Source organism: Andrena cerasifolii, chromosome 16, assembly GCF_050908995.1.
Source record: "Andrena cerasifolii isolate SP2316 chromosome 16, iyAndCera1_principal, whole genome shotgun sequence".
Lineage (NCBI taxonomy): Eukaryota > Metazoa > Arthropoda > Insecta > Hymenoptera > Andrenidae > Andrena > Andrena cerasifolii.
Window position 1 is genome coordinate 7918577 of NC_135133.1, and position 23769 is coordinate 7942345.

A 23769-nucleotide genomic window follows, 5' to 3' on the forward strand; every position below is an offset into this window, starting at 1 on the left:
GGAAAGATACAGCAAACAAGGATTGTCCGAATACGTAGTATGCTTTATTCTTTCTTCATTCCCTCCACCTCTACCTCCGGAGAAAAAGAAAACAAGGATGAATATCTACATTCGCACGTTACGTTCGCTTCTCGCAGGAAAAGGTTTCCCTTCTTTCGATTCAGGGTATCATCCAAACAGAGATTTTAAGAAACCTGTCCTATCCGTTGCGCATTCATTCTCCTTCATATTTCTGATCTCAGCATCTGTGTCCCTTTGTTTTATCATAGGTGGCACAAAGGTACTTTTCCCAACTTGTTGCTGCTTCTGACGCAGCTTCTTACTTCTATCGACATTCTGAGAGAAGAAGCTGGCTTCTCGTTTAGCCTGTGCGATTTCAGTTCTGAGCCTCTGTTTGCGCACTGCCCTTTCGTAAGCTAAACGTTCGCTCAAATGGATCCATTTGAATCTGATAAAGAAATCATAATCAGACATGCCCTCTGAACGTGTCAGCCTGAAAACATTAAAATCTCCGGCGATTCCTTACCTCGGCAGATACTTTATATTCCATATGACATCATAAAATTTACTCTTCTTCCTAGTCGAGATTTGCGTATTATTCAACGACGACGCAACATACTTTGCTACCTTTTTACTTTCAAATTCAATCCAACCCTCGGTAAAGGATTTCGCACAAACTTTCTTTCGGTTCTTTGTCTTTCCATCGTGACCCAGTTCTGAAGACATAACAAACATAACCTGCAGTAACGGATCAACGGCTGCTATTACATCGTGTACATAGACACGAATCACATTCTTAATTATACTTCCGAACTCGACTGTCACGTTTCAATAGGATTTTAAAAATCTTAAAAATTTTAAAAATAGGCTTCCCGTGCGAGCCATTTATGCAATATGAAAGAAGGTTATGTCTTCTACGGTCACCGCATTTCATCCATTCCCGACAACTAACCATTTACCGCTAGTTGTAAGTATACTCTTCCAATCTTTCCATACGCTGAAAATAATTCACGTATTTTCGCGATATTCATATACTTCGGTATGCTAGATAAATATACAATTCCTCGCTTTCGCTTCTTTGTGTTCGGTCCATTTTCACTTTCTATGAATTCTGCGTTTCCAACGGTTTCCATTGGCCCTGAATTTTTATCCATTATGGGATTTTTCTTGGTCCTTTAACTTTTCGTTCTTCTTCTAAAAAAAAACCCGTTTGCCTGCTCCGTATTTGATTGAATTCGTAATTTGCACGGCACCCGCATCCTTTTAACGAACGACACGTGACGCAAAAGCAACATACAATTGGATATGTATGTGCATGCTACATACTTGAGTATGTATGTACAATCCGCGGCGCGCGATGATAATCGATGCGATCATTCATTCATAATTGTTTTTTCTGTGTTTTAAACAGGATGGCGTTTCAAGTTTATCGCTTATATTGCCCAACAAACTATAGTCCCATCTTTTCCCTCCGCTCTCTCTCCTTAGGGTCTGTTCGGGTCCCAACAGCAGCAGCGCACCGGGATACAGCGTGTCCAGGGACAGTGTGGCCAATGAGCCGGAAGCCGCCGTTTTCAGGTCTAGTGCGCGCGATCTTTCAAAAGCATATTATATATAGTGACGTGAATGTATAAACTTAATATTTAATTTTATTAATGAAAACTTAGATAAATATTTTACACTTTATGTATAGTGTGTGTACTTTATAGTATTTTGTACTTTATATATCATTGCTGAGCAACTTTTGGCCAGTAGTGGGCCACAATAGTAGTAAATACTTAAACATACTAATCAGAGAATTGTAATTTATGGGGTGAATTTTTTATTTCTAATATAGATTTACAACTAAAACAACTGCGGGCCGCAGGTCAGTGGCTAGAGGGTCAAATGTGGCCTGCACAAAACATATCGAGACGTAACGCGGAAGAAAAACGAAAGGTATAGGTAGCAGGGCTAATTTGGCCAAAGCGGCAAATTTGGTAGAAAGAGAAAATCAAAATAAGTAGAAACCAATAAAAAAGTAAAGTTTTTTGAAAAGCGGTAAAAAGTAGGTAACGCTTTTGTTATTCAACTACCTACAAAAAAATTCACTCACTGTCAAACATTATATTTTAAAATAATTATTTATAATTAAATATAAAGGGCGGCAAAAATCATTTTTGCCCAGAGCGACGAAAGAATTAGATCGGGTCTTGCTTGATTGGTTATCTATTTACATGTGTATAGCAATGAAAGTGACAAAATTAAGAATTCGAGATAATTCTCGAGGGGCATGGAAAAATACATCAACTATAGAAGCGAGTAAATCCTCATGAATAAATAAAATCGACGATGATGACACGCATTTTGCAAAGATCGCTAACCGCCCGGCCGCGGCCACGCCGATTATGAGAGCTGACGCGTTCGGCGTTCACGCGTTCACGCGTTTAGCGCGTTGCAGGGCCTGCCGCCTGCCGCCTTGCTTGCTGTTCTTGCTGTTGCGCAACGAGAAGCGCGCAGCGTCTCAGTGTATGCACGACGGTACAAGTGCATTCGTAACACGATGTATCGCTGAAGCAAGTTCAACTTTTCCGCGAGACACGTTGTTTTCACCAAGATTCCGCGGAAGAAGTTTTATAAGTATAATTCTCCGCTCGAATAACTTTATTACAACGAAAACAACGACGGGTGAGCAAAAACTTTCGGGGAACGTTACTTGGTTGACTCAAACAAAATGGCGACTATTCCTCATCTTGGCGGTACTGTTTACTTGACCGTGAACGTTATGTTTTTCACAAAGTGTGGCATAAAAGGTGTTGTGTATTTAACCTTCTTTCTATCGATCGATATCAATTTAATATCGGAGCATTAATCGCGTGGCAATTGAGGCCTTTCAAAGTAGTCGTGATCGCGTATCCATAAAGTGGAGGTAATATGTAATGCGACAAATGTGAACGACACGACTCGATCCGACACGACACGTTTTTCCATCTCATCCTAAACTGTGCGCATTCTCGTTTCTCGCGGTTTTTCAAGAATCTTTCAACTAACGTAACGTTTATCTTGTTCCCGATAATGCCCGACCCGGCTGGTACCGACACGAGTACAATGTTTAAGTTCTATGTAACCAAGAACATACCTAACAGAGCTTTTCTGCTATCTCTTACGCTTACGGTATGCTCGATGCTTGCTCGAATGTCAGTACAACTCGGTATTCTTTTTCAAGGGCAGTCGTAATTTTTCCTTCTTCCGGATGCTAACATTATTACATTATTACATACTTTATGCGATGGCCCGATTAAACATGTATACTGTAATCTTTACTTTAGGCTGAGAAAAATGTCCAGCTCTTATGTGATCGAACCACAAGACAGCGGATCAGAGAGGAAGGACGACACATTGATTATTGTTGTCAATGATGATGGTACGATATCTGTTGATCAAGAAACATTGCAAAGTTTAATCAGTAAGTTGTATTTGACGCTGAATTAACCATACGACATCCAGCATGTTGGTCAATCCTATTGATTTCCAGTGAATCAGTCCAATGCAAATGTCAGCGTTGTCAGGTTAGGACAGGCGGAGACTGACACCGAAAATGGGGATATCACTCTAACCGTAGATCCTCCAACTTTTACACCGACTACAGTAAGTTCTGGAAGCACTGCTGCCGATGCGAGCAGTTTGGTTGATCCCTTTATGGAGATGGACCCAGAACAGTTGGAACGATTGGAGACAGCTCTACAAAGCGAAGAAGCGAAACAAATTCTTGGAGAAAACGTTACCGCGATGCTCGGTACTAATATCCTTCTTTTGCATCTTGAAAATAATGTTGACCAACTTGTCCCTTTTACTCTTCACCCTTTGCAATTATATCCCACAGATATGTTGACAGTGGAGGAACAACAAAACTCCATTAGGCATAGCATCGAATTGGATCATTGCTATACCAGTAGAACATCTCCTTCCGATCCAAAACCAAGAGATCCACTGCCTAGTACCGATTCACCCACTTCCGGCGATCCTTTGCTCTACCCACGTCAACTTTCACCTGCCCCTCGGGGATCCACCATCGCATCATCGCCCATCGGCGGCGACTCTGAGGCTACGGTTGCAACAAAGTTAAAGGGTATCGGAAAAGCGGTGAGCCCACGTTTTGAATAATTAGCGCGCAGAGTTTAGCAACAGAATTAGGACACTCAATTCACGTCATATATTTCTTTCGTTTGTTTCAGGGTAAACCGGTTGGTCGTCCGCGGAAGAATCTTCTACCAGCTGCTGTAGCCGCGTGCAACAACTCGAGGACGCCTGTTAATATAACGACTACACCTAAATCCATCGGGCAGCACCCGGCGTCGAGGAATTTAACAGGAGCGATACATCAGGCAATTGGAAAACGTAATTATAATGTGTATCGTAATTAACTACGATATATTCGGATTATAGTCCCACAATCGTATTACAGTTTGCTCAAAGAGCGCAGCGTCACGGTAACTGGTACTTTTTTTCTTTTATCAGACCAAGGGAGGTCCAATGACGAGGACGACGAAGAAGAACCAACATCGTCGTCTACAGAGTCGTCCGACTCCGAGCCACCGTCTGACAACGATTCCGATTTTGGTCCGCGAGGCCCTAGAAGAGGCGGTATAAGAGCTAGGGGAGGTAGAAAGGGTCTTACCACCCGAGGAGGGAGTATGGCGGCTACCCGTAGGAGAGGTTCTAACAAGCAAATGGACATGGAGCAAGTTCGTCGATTAGACATGGAAATGGCAGCAGCCGTGAATGCTATGAAAAGTCCGGAGAAAGATGAAAAATCGGGTAACAGTACTATATTCCAATTAATATCCACGTTACATACATTTCCGCGATATATTAAACGCCTTTTCTCTTTTCATTAGGAGGTTTTAGTCTGACCAAAGGTAAAAGGCAATTCAAGACCGCTGTTGGAAGAAAAAAAGAAGAATCGCAATGTAACGAATCGTCTGTAGTCGTAAACGAAGACGCTTCAGCTGTATTCGACAAACCGCTACAAACGACGAATCAAGTTAAAGCGAATTTGATTAATGCAAATATGATTAAAGGCGACATGATCCTTACAAAGCCTGGACAAGGGAAAAGCAGTCAGAAAGTGACTTTTGTGCAAAAGCAAGTGCTTATGAAGTCGAATGATCTCAAAAGTATTGGCCCGAAGAAGCCAGTGATGCTTCCTAAGGGGAAATTTCTCGGTCAAACGGGAACCAAGTTTTATACAACCAAAGACGGCAAATTGGTTCAAGTACCGATGACTGCCAAAACCATAACGTCCAACGTACCAGTCACTCAAATGAAAGGAACGATGCCGGAAGTGTCTTCAACGCAACAGTCTGCTTCAAGTCAGAATCAAACTTTACAGTTACAGCAACATCAGCAACAACAGCCGCAGCCGCAGCCGCAATCACAGCCGCAGCCACAGCCACAGCCACAGCCACAGCTACAGCCGCAGCCGCAGCAGCAGCAACAGCAGTTGATAAAAGTGTCTTCGCCCGTTGCTATATCGAAATTGAAATCTTGCGATATGAAAAAGGAGAAAAGAAAATCCGATGGTTTAGAGCTTATTGTGAAAACTGAGGTCGATTCTTTCAAAACAACAGAGAACAAAGTGCTAGATGGTTAGTTGAGATTAGAACGATTATGAGCGCTTACCACACTCGTCCGGTTAAATAGTCTCGACTAAACGTTTTACTTTTTTCTTCATCTTAGGCGCGAAAAGGCATCCGAAGAAAGAAAATCGCAAATCACCCGGATACACGGTGGACACTCTAGGTCCCGCTCTTTTCTCGACTCCAGACATTATACGCCGCGTTGGTTCGAATGGTGATTCGAAAATTCAAGAAAACGTTGTGACGTCTCTGATTTCTACAACGCCGTCTACGAATGCTGGTTCTTCGAGTAGTGGAGGTTCTCTGACGAAAGTGGCGCCATCGTTGCCATCGTTGTCATCGCCAGCATCATCGAGTAGTCGCTCAGGTATGTTTAGCATTTTTATACACGTGCGCACATTTTAACGTTACCGTGGACCGCAATTCATTGTCGAATATCACGGCAAAAGGTGGTATTATCGTTGTTTCCACGCCTTCCGACCGCGGTACGCATGCAGAATCTCACACGACTACGGACAATCGAGAAAACAGTGGATCCTTGGTACAAAACAGTGAAAATGAAACCAAGACGGACATAAAAATTAACGTAGCAGAGGAGTTACAGCCTACTCTAGATTCAGGTGAGTTCTAAAATGAAATCGTCGTACTTTCTCGTTCCTCTGTTGGTAATTTTCTTGCACAATTTTTATCTATTAATCGTAAACGCACACACGTCACACAGGTGGTATAGAAGGCGAGGAACATTTGCTAGCTACATTGGAAATGGAAGCCAGCAAACACGAGGAGGAGCTACTCGCAGAAGCATTGTTGTTACAAGAGGAACTCGGAGTAGACTTGGCTGAACATGTATGAAAGTCTTTTTCAACTTGTGTTCTTTAGCTTTAAAATTGCGTTCTATCTTAAACTTTTTTAACTTGTTTCGGTGTTGTGTGTTTTAATATTACAGGGCGCACTCGTCGAACAAGGAGGAGGTGTAACCCCCGAATCATTGGCCTCGAATAATATGCTCATTCCTTCTTTGTTGACATCCGGGCAAGAAGCAACCAAATCATTGGCCACTGCTACGGTAACAGCAATGGTAACAACGACCATGACGAGCACAGCAACGGTTATGTCAGCCACACCCGCGATGACTGCGAGCGTATCTAGGGATCCTGTGAAAAAGTTTACGAAAGAGGAGAGGGAGCCTATCCAAATTATTCGTGGTGGACGAATAATTACGTTGCCTCCCATCGAGGCACCAGCTACTAGGAGTAAACGGTTACAAGCAAAGGTCGAATCTGCTCAAAAAACGTTCGAACCAGTAACCAAACGATCACAGAAGTTTATTAGGTGAGCGTTTACGACGAGACGAATCTTCGGGCGAGCATTAATTCATATGTTTTCGGGACATAACTTGAGAAAATTCTGCTTGTCCTCTGTTCTTACATTCGCAGTGTGCAACCCGTGCAGCAAAGATTGTCGCAATCCACTAAGAATGAAACGCGCTCTAATATAAACCACGATGCGGAGAACGAAATCGAGGATGAAATCGAGGCAGATGAAGAAGTGGAGGATGAAGAGGAGGCGGAGGGGGCGGAGGAGGAAGAGGAGGCGGAGGAGGAGGAAGGAGAACAGAAACAACAAGAGGGTAGGGGGGAGGAGGTAGATGAGGAAGAGGAAGAGGAGGACGAAGAGGAGGAAGAGGATAATTCGGATTCAGAGGATGATCCTGATAGGCTTTGGTGCATCTGTAAACGGCCGCACAATAACCGCTTCATGATTTGTTGCGACGTATGCGAGGACTGGTTCCATGGAAAATGCGTGCATGTTAGCAAGGCAATGGGTAAGAAGATATGTGCGCGAATGTGCCATATCGTGCGCTACTCGTGTGTAGCGTCGTTAACGTAGATTGTATATTAATTTATTTGTGCGTGCGTGCGTGTGTGTTTATAAATATTAATCTTCTTTCTTCTAAAGGGCAACAGATGGAAGAAAAGGAAATAGAATGGGTTTGTCCAAATTGCTTGAAGAAGAAAAGTGAAGAAGTAATATCTAAGACAAACGTTCAAGGTATGTCTGGAAAGCAACGGGCTCAACCGGATACCCTAACTGGGGATAATTCAGTTGCTCCGAAGAATCTTACCTCTCCTAGTCAAACATCAGTTGCTGGAGAAACATCGTCTTTAATGCTTCCCGATTCCGATTACGGCGGTGGTGTACCGTATTCGAGCAGCATGCAGTGCGTTGTCTGTAAAAAAGAAGCAAGGAACTCTAGCATTTATTGTTCCGATGCGTGTATACTCGCACACGCCCAAGAAACCCTGACCAAAGATAAGCCAGTGCCTGGCAGTGCAACGGCAGGTTCGAAAGGAACAAGATCGTTGCCGTTCGATAGTACCACCAGGCTGAAACCTGAAGCTAGAATCATAGTTTTTGAGAGAAAAACAGGAAGGGTTTTGACTGGTGAGTCAATAATGTCCATTAATCACAATTGTAGCCGGTGTTCGTGTAGTAGTTTACCTAAAGACAGGCTTCTTCGCATTCTCTTTCTAAAATTGCTTAAAGTTTACGTTAGAAATCGCACAAGTATCTCTCACATTCCAGGCGCTGATGCTCCGACCAGATCAAATTTACGTACATGGTTAAAGGAGAATCCTACATTCGAGGTGGTGGGGGCGAATAATCTTGGTACGATGCAAATAGGAAAAACAATTACGACTATTCAGACGCAGGTTCCCGGCCGGACAGTAAGTGTACATACACCAGTTTTTCTCGTCGGCGATACGTATGCTTCTCATATTCGGATAAACGTGCCTTGTTACGTACATTGAACAATGCAAAAATGTGATTTAAGGGAAAATCTACGCTTATGTCGCCTGGAAGAGGACAAAATCTTCCTAAAATGACATACACAAGAGTACCAGGTTCGAAGCAAATGATTTTAACTGCAGGAAACAAAAAATTTACGCTAATAACTGGCGGACAGCAGCAGCAGCAACAACAACAACAGCAGCCGCCGTTGCCGCAGCAGCAACAGCAACTACAACAACAACTTCAACCTCAACCTCAACCGTCGAACATAAAGGTGTTACAAATGAAGCAAACGCTGCTCACTCAGCCAGGCAAGAATCCTTTGATACTAAAGGCTGCAACACCAAAATCAATTGCTCAGACACAATCGAAACAGCAAGGTGTAGCCTCGCCGAAACAAGCGGCGACTGTAAAGAGGCAAGTAGAAAAACAGCCAACCTCACAGTCGAAACAACAGATAAAGCCAAGTCCGACTAAAAGACCTGAAACCGAACCTATCAGATTAAACATACGAAAAACTCTGACCGAATTATTATCGAGCCGTATAAAAGAGACCGACGATTTGAAGTTGACCGATGACGAAATCGCTGATCTGGCTTTTAATATCGAGTTGGAACTATATAAATATTTCAAAGATACCGGCGCAAAATATAAGGCTAAATACAGAAGTCTCGTATTCAACATAAAGGACACGAAGAATTTAACGCTGTTTAGAAAAATTGCCGATAGATCTTTGACACCCGACGCGGTGGTAAGGCTAAGTCCCGACGAAATGGCAAGCCAAGAACTGGCCGAATGGCGAGAGAAGGAAACGAAGCATCAGTTGGAGATGATCAAGAAAAATGAGCTAGATTTAATGGCACAGGCCAAGTCTATCGTCGTCAAGACCCACAAAGGTGAACAAATTATCGAGAACGACGGTGGCATCGATCACGTTGATCCGAAAACTCCTGTGCAGGACATCGTGACAGCATTGAACAGTGCCGACAGCATAGCTTTGACCGTGGATGTTATGGAAAAGGACGCGGAAAGAATAAACGACGACGATGAGGAGAGGTGGTCGTCGAGAGCGAGGGAAGACTCGAAGAGATTAAAGATTATCGACGAGAAGAGGAGAAGAGATGGTAAAGAAAGGGACAGGGACAAGGACGACCGGATGAGAGATAAAGAGAAAGAGAGGGGGAGAGAGAGGGAGAGCAGTCGTTTAAAAGGAAACGGTAGACGCGACAAAAGTGGCAGCAGAGGTAGACATAAGCACGACAGAGATGACAGGGAACACAGTAAGACCAGAGAGAAGAGCAGGGAAAGGAAGCTCCGAGATAAGGAAAGCAAGCGTGAAAGAGAACGGGATCGTGAAAAGGAGAAAGAACGGGACCGAGAGAGAGACCGGGAACGATCGAGAACCAGAGACCGAGAAAAATTAAAGGCGCGAGAAAGGGGGGCTAACAAAGAGAAGACCAAGCAAAAGGAGAAGGAGAAGGAAAGGGAACGAGAACGGCACAGGAGCAGCGAGAACAGTTTGAGGAATCGTGGCGGCTTTGTTTATTGCGAATCAAAGGACGTTGATAAAAAAGACGAGGAGAGAAAGAGAGAGGAATCGACAGCAGGAGGAGGGGGTACGGCGCCGGCGGGGGTATCGGCTGAGAAACCGATCGAGGATCGGCTTTGGCGGCATATCGAGGACGAAGCGACTACGAACACCATCGACGGGAACGATTCCGATGTGTCCGACAGAGAGCCCACTTCGACGGTTACCATCAAAACGCCGGACATCAACGACGAAGTGGACAGAGAAAGGGAACAGGAACAGCCTGACACTGTCGAAAGGGCAGGAGGGGGGGACATTCCGAAAGTAGGAGGATGGCAAACGGTTTGGCGGGGTTTCGTTAACATGGTAGACGTTGCGAAATTTTTTATCACCGCCCAAGAGGTCAGTGGACACGCAAAAGATCTGATGGACGATCTGCCCGATACGGTGGACGTTGTCGGTAGAATCAGTCACGAGACTGTTTGGGACTACATCTCCAAGATGAAGAAAACTGGTTCGAAGGAGATCCTAGTGATTCGCCTTACCGCCGCGAACGACGAGGAGAAGATTCCATACATCACCTTGTATAGCTATCTGAACAGTAGAAGTCGCCTCGGGGTGGTTGGCAATGTTTCAAAGAATATCAAAGACTTTTATATAATGCCATTTTCAAGTCAAAGCACAATACCCCAGGTTCTCTTACCTTTGAATGGTCCTGGCTTCGAGGAGCACCGGCCTCACCTACTACTGGGAATAATCGTTCGCAATAAAAGAAAACGTTTCGCCGGCGTATCCTCCTCCTCATCCTCTTCCTCGACTGTGCCGATGAAAGTGACGAAAAAGGACACCGATCGGAGCTACACCCCACCGTTGATGACCGCTTCGAAAGATAAAAGTAGCAGCTCCAGTGCCGCGATGGGCACTGTAGCTACGACTACAACGATAGCGACGCCAACGATCGCTGCTTCGTCGTCTTTGTCGTCGTCGTCGTCGTCTTCATCCTCGACCGCCAACCCCTATCACAAATCCGCCGGGAGCGTCTGCACCAGCGACTCCCTAAACGAAAAGCAACATCCTGTGACGCAAACAACTCTGGACAGCCTGAACAGAGCTCATATAGGAATGTCGAGGGGGACATTGTTCGATACCGCGACTATATGCAAAATCGTTCCAGAACTGTCTTCCAAGATCGACCTCACCTCTTCACCTGGTAAAGCACCCATCGACGACGACGACGACGAGGACGACGACGACGACGATGGTGACAATGTTGACGACAACAACGACGACGATGGTGACGATGGTGACGATGGTGACGAACCCTACAGTCCCGGTCAGATGGACGAGGAACAAATAAATCTCGACTTGAGAACATTCTCCACTTGCACGGCAATCGCAACGATACCGCCGATATCGTCGTCGATGTCGATGTCCATGCACGATGTCGACGACGCGACAATTGATAACGGTATTGATTCTTCCAGTAAGAATTCGAGCGAACTCCAACGGAAGATGGACGAGTTAAATAGACAAATCGAAGAACAGAAGCAACAAATACAAAGCATTAGTTCGTCGTTTCTCGGTGAATCAACGCCTACTTTACCGGTGAGAATTTTCACAAGATTTATCTTCCACAAAATCGACTGTTATTGTTTCTCCTATTGTCCTATTGTAAATAAAATTGATTTCTATTTATCCATGGTATCCTATTCCTATCCTCGAGCTGCTCAGATTTTTACTTCTCGCGTAAAGTTTTCTTCGTTCCTATCACGTGTCTTCGCGAATATGAGCATCCCTCGCTGAATCGTTGAATCTTGTTTCGTAACTCGAGATGACCGCTGAAATGAACGCGCCGTGGCTTCTCCCGATTCGAATCTCTCCGTGTTGTGTTGTAACAATTGGAAACACACGCGCAAAAGTATGGAGTATGTACCTCTCAGCCGGAATAATCGCGTACACATTATCATCGTCGTCGCCGTCATCATTTTACGAAACAAAGAAAACGAGAGCGAAAAACGTGTGAAACGCGTCGAAGATTCAACGCGAGGTAGAGATCTGTTGGTAGCTCCGTTCCTTTCCATTCTCGCGAGGATTCTCTTCTTCCGTTCCCATTGAAACTGGTTTCGCTCGCTCGATTCGCTTATTGAATGCAAAGCAATAAAGGGGCGGCGGGGAAGAGACGAGGGATGAGAGAATCAGTGGGGGTGAGAGGGTGTTGATTAGAAATTAATGCTTGCGAAAGGCCGGGAGATTGTATACCCGATTCGATTATCAATTCCTTTCAAATAGCGAATCGTGTGCGCGTGGCAACGTAAAACTCAGCAAGATACGTAGGAAAAGAGGAGGAATGGCACTTGTGTCTATATATATATATTTATTTGTAACGCATAGAAGCTGTGTTGCAAAGATACTCATTATCGTTCCTTCGTTTGTTCTTTCTATTGATTTCAGGGCTTAGGGCTGGACCCACCGGTCGGCGATGAATGCGACGAGGCGTACAGCCCTCCAGACACCAGATCATTTACGCCACCACCACCCCCGGGTATTTCGAAACTTACGCAGCCGATTCTCGACAAAGTATCAAATATAACGATACCGCCGAATTTGCAAGAGATCCTGGCGAACGTCAAGCGACAAGAAAGCTCGAAAGTAGATCCGTATTTACCATCGAAACCTAGTGCCACGTTTTTAACCACTGTCAACTCTTCAATTTACCAGAACTCGGAAAAATATTCTACGCAATCTCCCGTGAAACTTTCAGTCAGTGGATCAGCCAAGTCGAGTTCCGAGAAGCCCGCACTCGAAATAACCCATCAGCCAGAGACTTGTTCAAAGGAGAAGGAAAGCAAGGGTACTTTGAGTTCGTTGAGCGACTTGGACTTGATTCGGAAAGCGGAGGAAGAATTGGCCGCTGTCGCGGCTGCGTCAGTTGCAACATCAGCAGCCATACCGACTGAAAATCCTACTCAGCCAGCTGCTCCACCCACAACTCCAATTCTTCCAACGATAGTAGGAACGTCCTCTTCGATGATGATACCACCAATGTCCACGAATCATTCAGGTTTAGCTTCGCCGACGGATTCCTCCTCCGAGGGCACGTCTTACAAGAGTCCCTTCCCAGAACCATTCAAGCGACACTTGGCCTCCGAGCAACCGAAACCCCCCGGCCTCGAAGACGAGGACTTTTCCCCCACCTTCCCATCTACGCCACCAAACTTTGAATATAACGCGGCGAACGCGATATCGTCGTCTCGGTCCAAGTTCGTCCCAAAGAGCGGCATCATATTGAGCGTGAAACGAAAGGTGAACGACGATGGCACCTCGCCTTGCGCCCCAAATAAAACACCAAGAGTAAAGTCACGCTGGGGTCAGGGACCGTCGGACTCGGTCGATTAGCTTTTCCCCAACGAGAAGGGCGAATGTTTATTCGCCAACGACCAAAGCATGCACGTTACATGCGCGCCTTTGTCTCATGAACGCTGCGATTGAATTTCTCCCGAATTAAGCACAGATGTGTTCAGTGCTCGTTTTGTCTAACAAAGAATTTGGCGGCTAAACGATCGGAAAGGGAAGAAAGGGAAAGAAGGAAATTGGTCGTTTTCACGCGTTGATAAAGGATTCTATACCAAATCCGGAGAAAGTTTGGTGTTTCACGTTTAGTGTTACTAACGCGCAAGAATCGATCGGTTCTGTGGTGTGTCCGTGTTCCGACAGCGTTCAAACTCGCCGATATAACTTGTAAATACCAAAGTGACGGAAATGAACGTTCTTCACCGCTCTCCTCCGAGCCCCCGCCCCGCGTGTATATAGCCTTATCGAAAATCCTGTAAGATATTGTTTAAATTTACTCGGGGGGTTAACAATATTATGTAATACGGTGTATACATGTCGCGTACGCAACCGTCGGTTGCGTGCACGCGCCCACACACACAAAAGAGGTAAAGTTAGATATAAGGATACATCTCAACCGACCAATGTCGACGAGACGATGGTTTATTCGCTGTTCCAACCATAATAACACGTTTGTACACGTTGATTGTTCGTACGGTGATAATTCGCAAACACCGGCGTTTCTTCCAACGATCTGTGAACGTCATGCGATACCCCCTGGCATTGTACGTTGTTCGTTTAGAAGATTAAACTTTATGCAACGGTGTAATCGTACATTCTTCGACACGCAAACTGTTTTATCGTACATAAATGTATCACGAGAGCTACCACGATAATACGAGGCATGTTCATTTGTTCATTTTAATCGGAATTTAATAACGACGAAAAGCTAACCAAAATATGGATTTCAAATTTTCTTTCGAGTAATTTTTTTTATTTGTACGACGTACCCGTGGATTTATGTACCTATGTATGTACACACATATGTCATCTTGATTTTCGTACTAAACGCGCGGTTGTTTACCGCTACATATTACCTTTCCGAACCGAATTCCCGCGGCCTATTCCCGCTTTATTTCGTCTCCGCTAACAATAAGACACGATAAATGACCCTGTCGTGATTGCAAATAAAAGAAAGTCTCGATAAACGATCAGAATTCGTTGGATATTACAGCGATGATCGTATGCATCAAGTAATACGGTGTGCACGTTTTGTAATACATAGGTGTATGCGTACGCCACTGGAGCAGTACGGCTCGATCGGAAGTTTTGCAGTAATTGATACTGGCTTATACGAACAGTGCATACATATATTCGAAGGAGAAACAAACATTTCGATCCAAGGGTATGTAACCTTGCGCGATTTTCCATTACTCGTAGTTATACCTTAATTATTACACAGACGACGCGCTCTATTTGTAAACATAATCCTCTATACCTTTAGAATCTATTTTATACGAATCAATTATCGTTACATTTACTTTTTGTACACGTTCCCGAATAGCGTGACACAATAGCAATTCATTGTATGTATAACGGTATTATCAACTTTGTTAGTGTTGTATCTACTACTTCATATATTAGCTCTGTACTATATTACTACAAAATATAGTATACCTATACAGACCGCGCATTATAAGTTGCCTCCGAGCGGCCACTGAGTAGACCATGAGTCAGCCGTGCGTGTGAGAGAGCCCAACCGCCTTTTAATTTGAATCGAAAAACATACGATCGCACACGCATGAGTATCACGCTACCCCGTTACTTTGTATGACACTCGTCCGTGTGCGATCACATGTTTTTCGAAACGAATTAAAAGAACGCCGACGGTCAGGCTCTCTCGCACGCACGGCCTACTCAGTGGCTGCTCGGAGGCAAAGTTACAATGCGCGATCTGTACTGTTTGTTATTCTCCTCGTCATCGTGATCGTTGCCACTACATTATAGTTCCAACGTCATCATCGTCCTTGATATTAATATTATTAATTTCAACGATAAAAGGGATTATGTACAATTTGCTATTTTGGTTGCTTTTCCCCCTTGTTACATAGTATACAAGGTATACGTGATGCATAGTGCTATATCCCCCTCAGTCTCGAACGATATCGGTACGGCGATCTTCACTCACGATGACGATAGCCACTCTACCTTTGTGCCGCATTAATTCCAACGAATTTGAAAGGATAGCTAGGGTCACGCTATAAACTACTCTACATTTATGGGTTGCGAGTGAATGCGTTCTGATACAACGTTTTTGGTTAAATGATAATAGAAGATTAAATAATCTCTTAGTTATCGTACTTGGCGTTTTGAACAACAAACGAATACCCCAATCGACCATATGAACCATAATACCCGCAATAAAAATTATATAAACCGTATTTTCGAATCGCATATATGTTGTACATGCATACATACATATGTATGTATTTTACGTCGTATATCGCAACGTAAACTTGGAATTTCTTTGGCTCCGTACTAGTACGCGTTTTTGTTTCGATCGTAAGACAGAATCTACAGATGTGAACGTTTCTGTGCTACTAGTATACTGATCAATACTGATAATACCAGATAATACTGATACGTGCTCAGTCATTGACGAGGTATAGGATAGATTTTACATCTTACAAGAGTTCCTAGTTCCCGTCCGTTCCTGTTCCGCTCGTCCCACGCAGGGATCGACGAGCTTAAGCTACGCTGATGGAGGGGGAAACACCTACAGGAGCGGTAGTAACTATGCGTGAGACGCCACGATTGGAGACGAACCAACGCCAGCGCCAAGTGAATGACGCCGCGGCCAACCAGCGTCGACAACATATTTCCCGGTGACGCTGATTGGCCGTGGTGTCGGTGTACTGTGGCGCCGCTTGGCTGGCTTGGCGCCAGTTCACGCAACATTACCACCGCTCCTGTAGATATTTCCCCCTCCACCACCGATCTCTGTATAGATTGTCGAGTTGCCAACGGTTGCCAACTGTGCGTACTTCCGGAGTCGGACCAAAGGACCATCTATTTTTCTGTACACGCGCAATGGACGAAGAGCCATTTTGTTCGGTGCAGCAACGTGGCAACCGGCGTGCCCGGTACTCTCGTTACCATGAATATCCGTGAGTATCTTTCGGTCATACATCTTTCTTTTTTCCATTTTTATACACATAGATATATATAAATTTCATATTACGCGTTATAACGTCTAGCGTCTCCTATACGGTGGTGGTATAAACGGAATAACGTGGCCACGTACACCCGTGTATAGCTTTGTTTCTTCTTCCACTTCATCGTGCAAAATCGTTATTCGTGATTCCGCTATGCCATTGTCTTTTCCACTTTCGTCGGACATTCTCTCTTTTAACTCAGCGATATACATGTACGTAAATTTCAATTTTTGTCTACGGCACGTGGCACTTGTCGGTTGTATAATTTCACAGTTCTTTGCCAAAGAGATTTAGTATTAACTGGAGCTTTTCAACGGTTCCATTCGTACCTTCGCAATATTGTGTTTCCATAAGCAGAGATAATTGCTTTATAATCAAAGGCGAATTCTTCCGCAGGGTTGGAGTTGTTAATCACGCTCGCGTGCGTAACAATATACCTTTCATCCTGCGAAACACTGCAGTCAACCAATTCCTATTTAACAGCGGCTGATAGAGCTCATTTCAAGAAAATCCTTGAACCCGGTACGATATCGAACGACGTATCCCTTATATTCCATGCTGTTCATGGATACAGATTTCTCGGAGAAATTTTACCCAACCAACAGGTGAGACGAAGCTTGACAGTTTTTTTAAATCTTATATATATCTTAATATAGTCATGTACTGATAGATGATGAAAAATGCAAACACTTGAAACTGAAATGATTTTCGATTAGTCTTTCTGACAAAAGTTCTTAGTCGGTTAACACGTTTAGAGAGATCTCTTAGATGGATATTTTAATTGGTTTCGTGCCCTCCCAGGGGATTTGCGAACATTTAGCAAAGGTTGCAAAGGAGCTCGACAACATTACAACGGAGAATGCATTTCACATCGCATCCAGCTGGCAAACCATTGGAAACTGCCAAGGTGACCCTAAAGCGATTCTCTCAAAGGTACTGACTGGATTTTGATTAAGACAATTAACATTTCAACCAGAAACGATGCATTTTCAACCCTTTCGCTGCTTTGCGTCAAGTCAGTTAATTTATCGTATTATGCAACTCGCAATTTATGGCATTGGCAATTGAAATATTTAAGCGGGCGTGTTGTCTCGTTCATTCGTACGTACAAAGCGATAGTAGCGAAATGGTTAACAATAATGATGTGTAAAAACTTTCGTTCTACTGCACTTGACCTGTGAAGAATTCTATATTTTCTGAATGAGAACAGTAATGTAAATTCGATGAGACTGATCTAGCAATTGCATATTAAGGGAGACTTTCTGTCCGAATAGGTGCTCACGAGTGCTGTAGAGAAGGATACTTCCAACATGTTGGAATTGTACCACGCAGTGGGCGGGTTGAACGCTTTATCTGAAAAATTGTCACGCGAGAAGGTCGATAAAGTAACAAAGACTGTACAGAATATGCTACGAAAAGATGACAATTTATGGAAGTACGTGCTATTTTAACGATAGTTTAAGCTTGTAACATTGTAAATAGGAATATGCTTAACGCCGATGGGATAGGCGCCACTTGTTCTAATTTTTCTCGATCGAATGTTTCACGAGTAGCTTGGCGTATACGTTCCACATCGCATCGTATTTAGGAACAAGCGGTGCATTCGCTTTCGACCGTATCGAGGATGCCATTGTCCAAGCCGACGAAATAGGCGGACAGTATTTGCAGTTCGAGGGTGGTCTTTCTGTGACTAGTGGGTATACATTTTCTTTCAACAACCTAACCCAGATCTGCCTACCTACGCAGAAAATTTTTAACAATCGTATAACTCGTCGGTTTTGGTTTTTCAGGCTTTCTAGCGAGTAGTATTCTAAAACTCTCGAGTGCATTAAACAAGAAACCGCCATTAACGTCCCAACAAATCGTTAAGATGGTTAATTATCTTCTGCATCGACGGTCCGTACAGACACCGAGAGGCGTCATGAATCTGCTCTCCGCATTGACTGCTTTAGCAAACAACGAGTTTGAGAAACCAATTTGCATTGCATTGGCCAACGAAGGAACCAGTATTTCCGTTCAACAGCCAATGGTCACGGTGAAAGTTTGCGATATCTTGGGCAACGCGCTGACCGGAATGCCCAAAGTGATGGCGAATTCAGCGATCAGAGTCGGGGACGATGCAGTGATTTTGAGCAAGCAAACTTTGCAAGCTTCGCAGACGGACAAGTGAGAGCGCGCGCACGTCACGCCTTTGTTCATTCTTCTCCCCAATACTTTACCGACTCGGCGTTTACTATCTGTCCAAGTCGGTTATACCTTGGGGTATATAGTATTCGTTGATAAACAACCCTTTGATCTTTTATTTGGATTTCGAGAAAGGTCGAGAAATATCAACGTACACGTATATTTTTGTCTTTTTCTCATCTCCATCGAACTCGCTCTCGAGTCTGTAATATTCTCGTGTATCTAATATTCTCGATTATACGCACGTTTCAGAACTTTATTTACGCTGAATCTTATGGAGACCAAGCCGGAACGCGGGTTTTACAAGGTATCCGTTACAGCGGGATCCGTGACGAATACCGTTATGGTAAAAGTTCTTTGCCAGGTAGCGGTTGATTATTTGGAAATCGGTACCGGCGATGCTGATCAGACCACTCAGCCAAAACTTACACGGTAATTTAACCGAGGAAGCGTGTTCTCCTCGCGTTCGTCGTAGGGAAATTTCTTTACTTACATATTTCCCTTGCAATTATAGAGTGCTCTATCCCGAGAAACTCACGCCCAAGATAGAGGCTGATTCGCAACAAAAATTGGTTATGCGATTTTTACTGAGAGACGGAGGCAGTAAGAAGCCTATGCGCACGCATCAAGCTTTCGTACGGCTTTCTTCCGCATCCGATTCCAACAGCGATGAGAAAGGTCGCGAGATCCTTTTCGTGGCCGAACCAGACACATTTAATCTCTACAAGTTCGATATGGTAATTTATTATTTGAACCCCACGTCAGAGTAAAGCTACTCGCGTAATTACGTGAAAGCTATTGATTCCGGTTTGTGAAATCTTGTTTCAGCCGGTTGGGTCCGCGGCCGCGAATTTCGACTATCAAAGCGGCGACTACAACGTAGAATTGATCGTTGGTGATGCCATACTGAGTAATCCTTTCCAGTGGACAGTGGCAACCGTCAGTTTAAAATTCCCCGAATCAACGTCCGCCGAGCGAACCGACAAACCCGTTTCTCACAAGCATAAATTCAACGTCTACATGACAAAACCAGAGATAAAGGTAGTAATAATAAATCTTGATGCTTATACTGCATGCCATTAACGCGTAAACAGAAACCAATGCTCGTTAGTGACAGCATTGCGTTCGAAATTCTGTCACCTCCTTAACATTGGGAGAAAAATATGTCGCCGTCGTATGTACTGGAACTATTTCCCAAGTCACACCGTGGCTCGACTGGAATATTTCTGGCAATTACTACTTGGACGGACATTCTTTCTCTTTCAAGGCACAATGGAACGAATTCATTTGGTCAATCTGTTTGTCGTTAACCTCCGGTATTCGTATATTTCAGCACATGTTCCGCGAGCCCGAGAAAAGGCCTCCCGCCTTTGTTTCCAACCTATTCACCGGCTTGTGTTTGGCACCGGTATTGTTATTGCTGGTTTTGTGGGCTAAACTTGGCGTCAACATATCAAACTTTCCACTTTCGGTCAGCGCCGTTACATTTCACCTTGGTCTCGGAAGTAAGTGCGTTACTCCTAGCTTATTTTATTTATAATCATTTCTACCGATTCTGGCGGAATCAGCCGCGCGAGAAGCGTGCCCGATATAGTCGACGGATCACGGTGTTTCTATCGAATTTGTTCGTTAATTCGGGCACAGAGGAAAAGTGAAGTTTTCGCAAATGCAATTGTGTTCGAGTTGCGTTTGTAGCCCAATGTTCACGACATTATTAATCCTAAGAGTGCATACTTGTATGTGTGTCATTAATTTAATTGTATTTTTTTACTTTTAGGTATCTTTGCACTTTTTGGGATATTCTGGTTGAAGCTGAACATGTTCGTCACGCTTCGATATCTACTCGGCCTCGGTGTAGTCACATTTCTCGCTGGCAACAAAATGTTATCGCGTATAGCGTATAAACACAAATCCCGTTAAGTTGCTGGGGGTAGGAAAGTGTACATGGATAAAGTTTCAATCTTCAACACGCGCAACTTGAATGATCCGACAGAAGCGAATGATACACACAATGAAGAAATAAAAGACTGAGGTTGTCGAATCAGATAAATTCGCCCGGCAAAGGGCGAGAGAAGAGTAGTAGTAATCACCGACATTATTTACCCAATGGCATTTACTACGGGGTTGGATCCTACACTCGACCAAATCAGATTTGTCAGTTTTACTTTATTAAAACCCGAGTACTCGTTAAGGTCGATTTATATAATCCTGATTTATTAAGAAGGTGCGTAAACGCGCGCGATGCAGCGTGTTAGTAATTAAAAAAGAGAAATTAAATAAGAAAATTGCAATCGGTCACGCGAAAGATTTATTCTTAATTCTGTAGGTACAATGCATGCATACATATGGGGCAGGTGGTAAGTAACAACTGGTGATTGCTCACTGCTAAAACGAAACATGTGTACCACGATCCGATGGATTTTTGTGCGCGTGGCATCGATTATATGTACACGTACGACACGTCATTGATGCCATGCCGCCGCGTAGCATCAATAAATGACATTTCTATAAGTCTTGTCCGCGTTAGAAACTTTTAGAAGACTTTTCGACGTTGTTGATCATCACCGTCGTCGAGAGAGGAACGTGTGATTACCCCTTGACCAGGCATCCCCTCCATCTTGCGCATTCACACTCCCGTTTCAATAAAGTGGCTCCTAATCAGATCAATTACGTCGTCTCATTTGTAAAGCAACGTTGTACGGATTTTTGTAAATCAGTTGCTCGCATTAGTAAACGATCTCTTTCCATACGTAATTCTGCGGCAATTAATTGAACAAAACCTAGACGATGCCAGAAGCTAATTAAGTTTTTAGAGTCTTCTGCAACCTAAAAAGAACACACGCATAGAGTTATTTCGTTGCGGAAGGTGTGGAAACCTGGAAAGAAGATGGAAGGAAAGAACGCAGAAAGATTTTTAAGAAACAGTTCTAACTAGATCAAAGGATGATGATTCAGTAGTATTATGCGTCGCAGCTTGACGCGTATCAAGCGTCGCGTGATCAATGACCGGTGGTAGTATCTTTTCATCTTGCGTTTCATATTTCCGACACATCTCCATATACAAGAGCATACGTTCAGCCTTTATCTTCAATCCCTTCAAACGTTTCACACTATTGGCGTATTCCCTAGACATTATCATTTTTCTGTTCTTATCTGTCTTACGACCTGGTGAATTATTCGCCATTTACCGTTAATCGTTCTTCTCGTTTAAGGGGGAAATTTACCGAAAGTAAAACATCCGTTCGCTTCTCGATAGGCATCGTGAATGAAGTTCGATTGCTGCGTCATGTCTTGCAATTCATTCTCAGCATCGATCTTGCAGGAATTAATTTTTTCTCGAAATTTTGCCACGTCTTCCAGGAGGTTGGCGATGTGTAAACCCTGTCGGAGTATCGATTCCCGATCAGACTGGTCTTTCCGCTGAATCATCGCGTAAACTTTTCGTCGGTCTTCCGTGCCTGCCGGCGTAAAATAAATTAACAATTTAAGGAGACTCGATCGGTGATCAGCTGTCGGTCTGTCTGTCTGCCACGCGACGTGTTATACATACTACGCACTTTTACGATAATTGGAGAAAATATTTCGCAAATTATCCCAACCGTCCTCTAGTTGCTTCTGAAGCTGTGTCGCGATTAATCTTCTCTCGTTTTCACCGTCCTCCACGAATGCGTTAACCGTACCTTGGAATTTGCGTTTTCATTCAAGTGTAAAATGCGTATACGTAATCCAACCGACGACCGACCGTCGTCGATTGAATTATCGAAAAGATTGTTCGCCAGCAATAAAAACTAATCCACTTTTATCTTACTTATCGCAATACTCCTTGCGACGTAAGCGGCATTTTCGCTTCGATGATTCACGAGCAAATTGATCTTTCGTAAATCAATCTCTCGCGTGTTTCGGTGGCAATTAATATCCTCGGATTCATGGACTTTGTCAACTAGCGCCGTTTCGATGTTTCGGTAGAAAAGCGTATCAATGACTTCTAACCGTGCCTCGTGCGTCTTTAACGATCGGTCGATCACCTCCGCATGGGCGCCATAGGCTGTCCGACGTTGATCTTCGGCTTCTTGCAAGCTATCCATCAGTAAGCTGATACTGTTGTAAAAATGTTGGAATAAAGCACGCGAGCGACACGCTAATCCCTCTCGGTTCTACGTATGTAACGTAGACGAGTATGTATGTAAAAATGTGTCTACCTGTAGTCCTTGAGATCGAGGGCACGTTCCAAAGTCTGCCAAGCTAATTCGATCTTCCTGTGGGTATCCGGCATTTTCATTCGCATAAGTATTTCTCGCCAAAGCCGGCGGTAACGTAGCGTATTGAGGGCGCTAAGCTCGATCTCGCGGATCAATGCATTCTTTTTCGTGTCCTGTACGTTATCCCTCATTTTGCTTCGTACTCTTCGTTTCGGTTTGCGAAGCATCTCGTTGTCTGAATCAATTTTCGGCGACACGAAATCTCGCGAATCTTTCCTTGGTTACGAGCGAATCTCTGGCCTAATGTACATGTATTTTTTTCAGCGACCGGAATTTGTTTCGCTCTTTCAATCCCTGGGGGCACACGAGCGCAATCAAGCGAAATGTAATTACCTATTAGTTACTCAAATGTAAGTACCTATTAGTTACTCAAATGTAAGTACCTATTAGTTACTCAAATGTAAGTACCTATCCAAATGTATCGTCGTGACGCCGCGACGTTGTCCGTTGAAAGAGGAATAGGTAATAAGTCTATGCAAAACCAGTAGGTAAGGTCGATCAGATTAGTCGAGGTTCGTGGTACAGCTACCTCCAAGGTTATAAAACCAAGAGATTCAACGACGCGTCGCGTACGCCTCGGTTGGTGAAAGCTCGAGCAGATGCCGCGGTACACACGATGGTCCTCCTATTACATGGATGTTATTTCGTATTCGAGACAAATAATCACTGACGCCCTGGGGGGGCAAATCACGATTACGAAGCGTTCTATCTACGTTTGCCGTGACATCGAAGCACGGGCATCGTAGTTTTCGATAGCAGCAATTCATGCAATTCCAGGCGAAACTTCCGAAAACCGGTCAAACCCGATTTAGCTATAATTTTGAAGATAGTTTTATTTTGCA

At 44.0% G+C, this 23769-nt stretch overlaps 4 protein-coding genes across 8 annotated transcripts; 2 read left to right on the forward strand and 2 right to left on the reverse strand.

The window, feature by feature from the left end:
* Positions 1 to 22: 22 nt before the first annotated feature.
* LOC143377941 (activator of basal transcription 1) lies at positions 23 to 1303 on the reverse strand. The gene is made up of 3 exons (XM_076829761.1): positions 953 to 1303; positions 527 to 716; positions 23 to 448 (listed from the first exon to the last, which is right to left on the reverse strand). The coding sequence occupies exons 1-3, from the start codon at positions 1152 to 1154 to the stop codon at positions 169 to 171; spliced, it is 672 nt and encodes a 223-aa protein (XP_076685876.1). The 5' UTR covers positions 1155 to 1303; the 3' UTR covers positions 23 to 168.
* A 1123-nt stretch (positions 1304 to 2426) lies between these two features.
* Positions 2427 to 15710, forward strand: Pps (protein partner of snf). 5 transcript variants are annotated; one of them, XM_076829807.1, is made up of 17 exons: positions 2427 to 2667; positions 3016 to 3153; positions 3309 to 3445; positions 3515 to 3775; positions 3863 to 4122; positions 4215 to 4377; positions 4498 to 4803; positions 4878 to 5627; positions 5719 to 5985; positions 6068 to 6238; positions 6340 to 6464; positions 6565 to 6950; positions 7055 to 7443; positions 7578 to 8063; positions 8205 to 8347; positions 8455 to 11544; positions 12391 to 15710. In XM_076829807.1, exons 3-17 carry the CDS (start codon positions 3319 to 3321, stop codon positions 13333 to 13335), a joined length of 7869 nt encoding a protein of 2622 aa, XP_076685922.1. In that variant the 5' UTR covers positions 2427 to 2667; positions 3016 to 3153; positions 3309 to 3318; the 3' UTR covers positions 13336 to 15710. The 5 variants fall into 5 exon arrangements, with proteins under 5 accessions (XP_076685922.1, XP_076685920.1, XP_076685925.1 ...); XM_076829805.1 differs by lacking the exon at positions 3016 to 3153 and having other exon boundaries at positions 2428 to 2667; XM_076829810.1 differs by lacking the exon at positions 3016 to 3153 and having other exon boundaries at positions 2428 to 2667; positions 4498 to 4797.
* Positions 15711 to 16304: 594 nt separating this feature from the next.
* On the forward strand, positions 16305 to 20964 carry Ostdelta (oligosaccharide transferase delta subunit). The gene is made up of 11 exons (XM_076828687.1): positions 16305 to 16436; positions 16881 to 17089; positions 17286 to 17417; positions 17759 to 17919; positions 18038 to 18177; positions 18275 to 18650; positions 18921 to 19100; positions 19183 to 19405; positions 19497 to 19709; positions 20002 to 20173; positions 20446 to 20964. The coding sequence occupies exons 1-11, from the start codon at positions 16427 to 16429 to the stop codon at positions 20586 to 20588; spliced, it is 1959 nt and encodes a 652-aa protein (XP_076684802.1). The 5' UTR covers positions 16305 to 16426; the 3' UTR covers positions 20589 to 20964.
* A 112-nt stretch (positions 20965 to 21076) lies between these two features.
* Positions 21077 to 23586, reverse strand: LOC143377936 (dynein regulatory complex subunit 2). The gene is made up of 6 exons (XM_076829744.1): positions 22868 to 23586; positions 22466 to 22766; positions 22226 to 22364; positions 21893 to 22126; positions 21601 to 21848; positions 21077 to 21494 (listed from the first exon to the last, which is right to left on the reverse strand). Exons 1-6 carry the CDS (start codon positions 23092 to 23094, stop codon positions 21336 to 21338), a joined length of 1308 nt encoding a protein of 435 aa, XP_076685859.1. The 5' UTR covers positions 23095 to 23586; the 3' UTR covers positions 21077 to 21335.
* Positions 23587 to 23769: the final 183 nt, after the last annotated feature.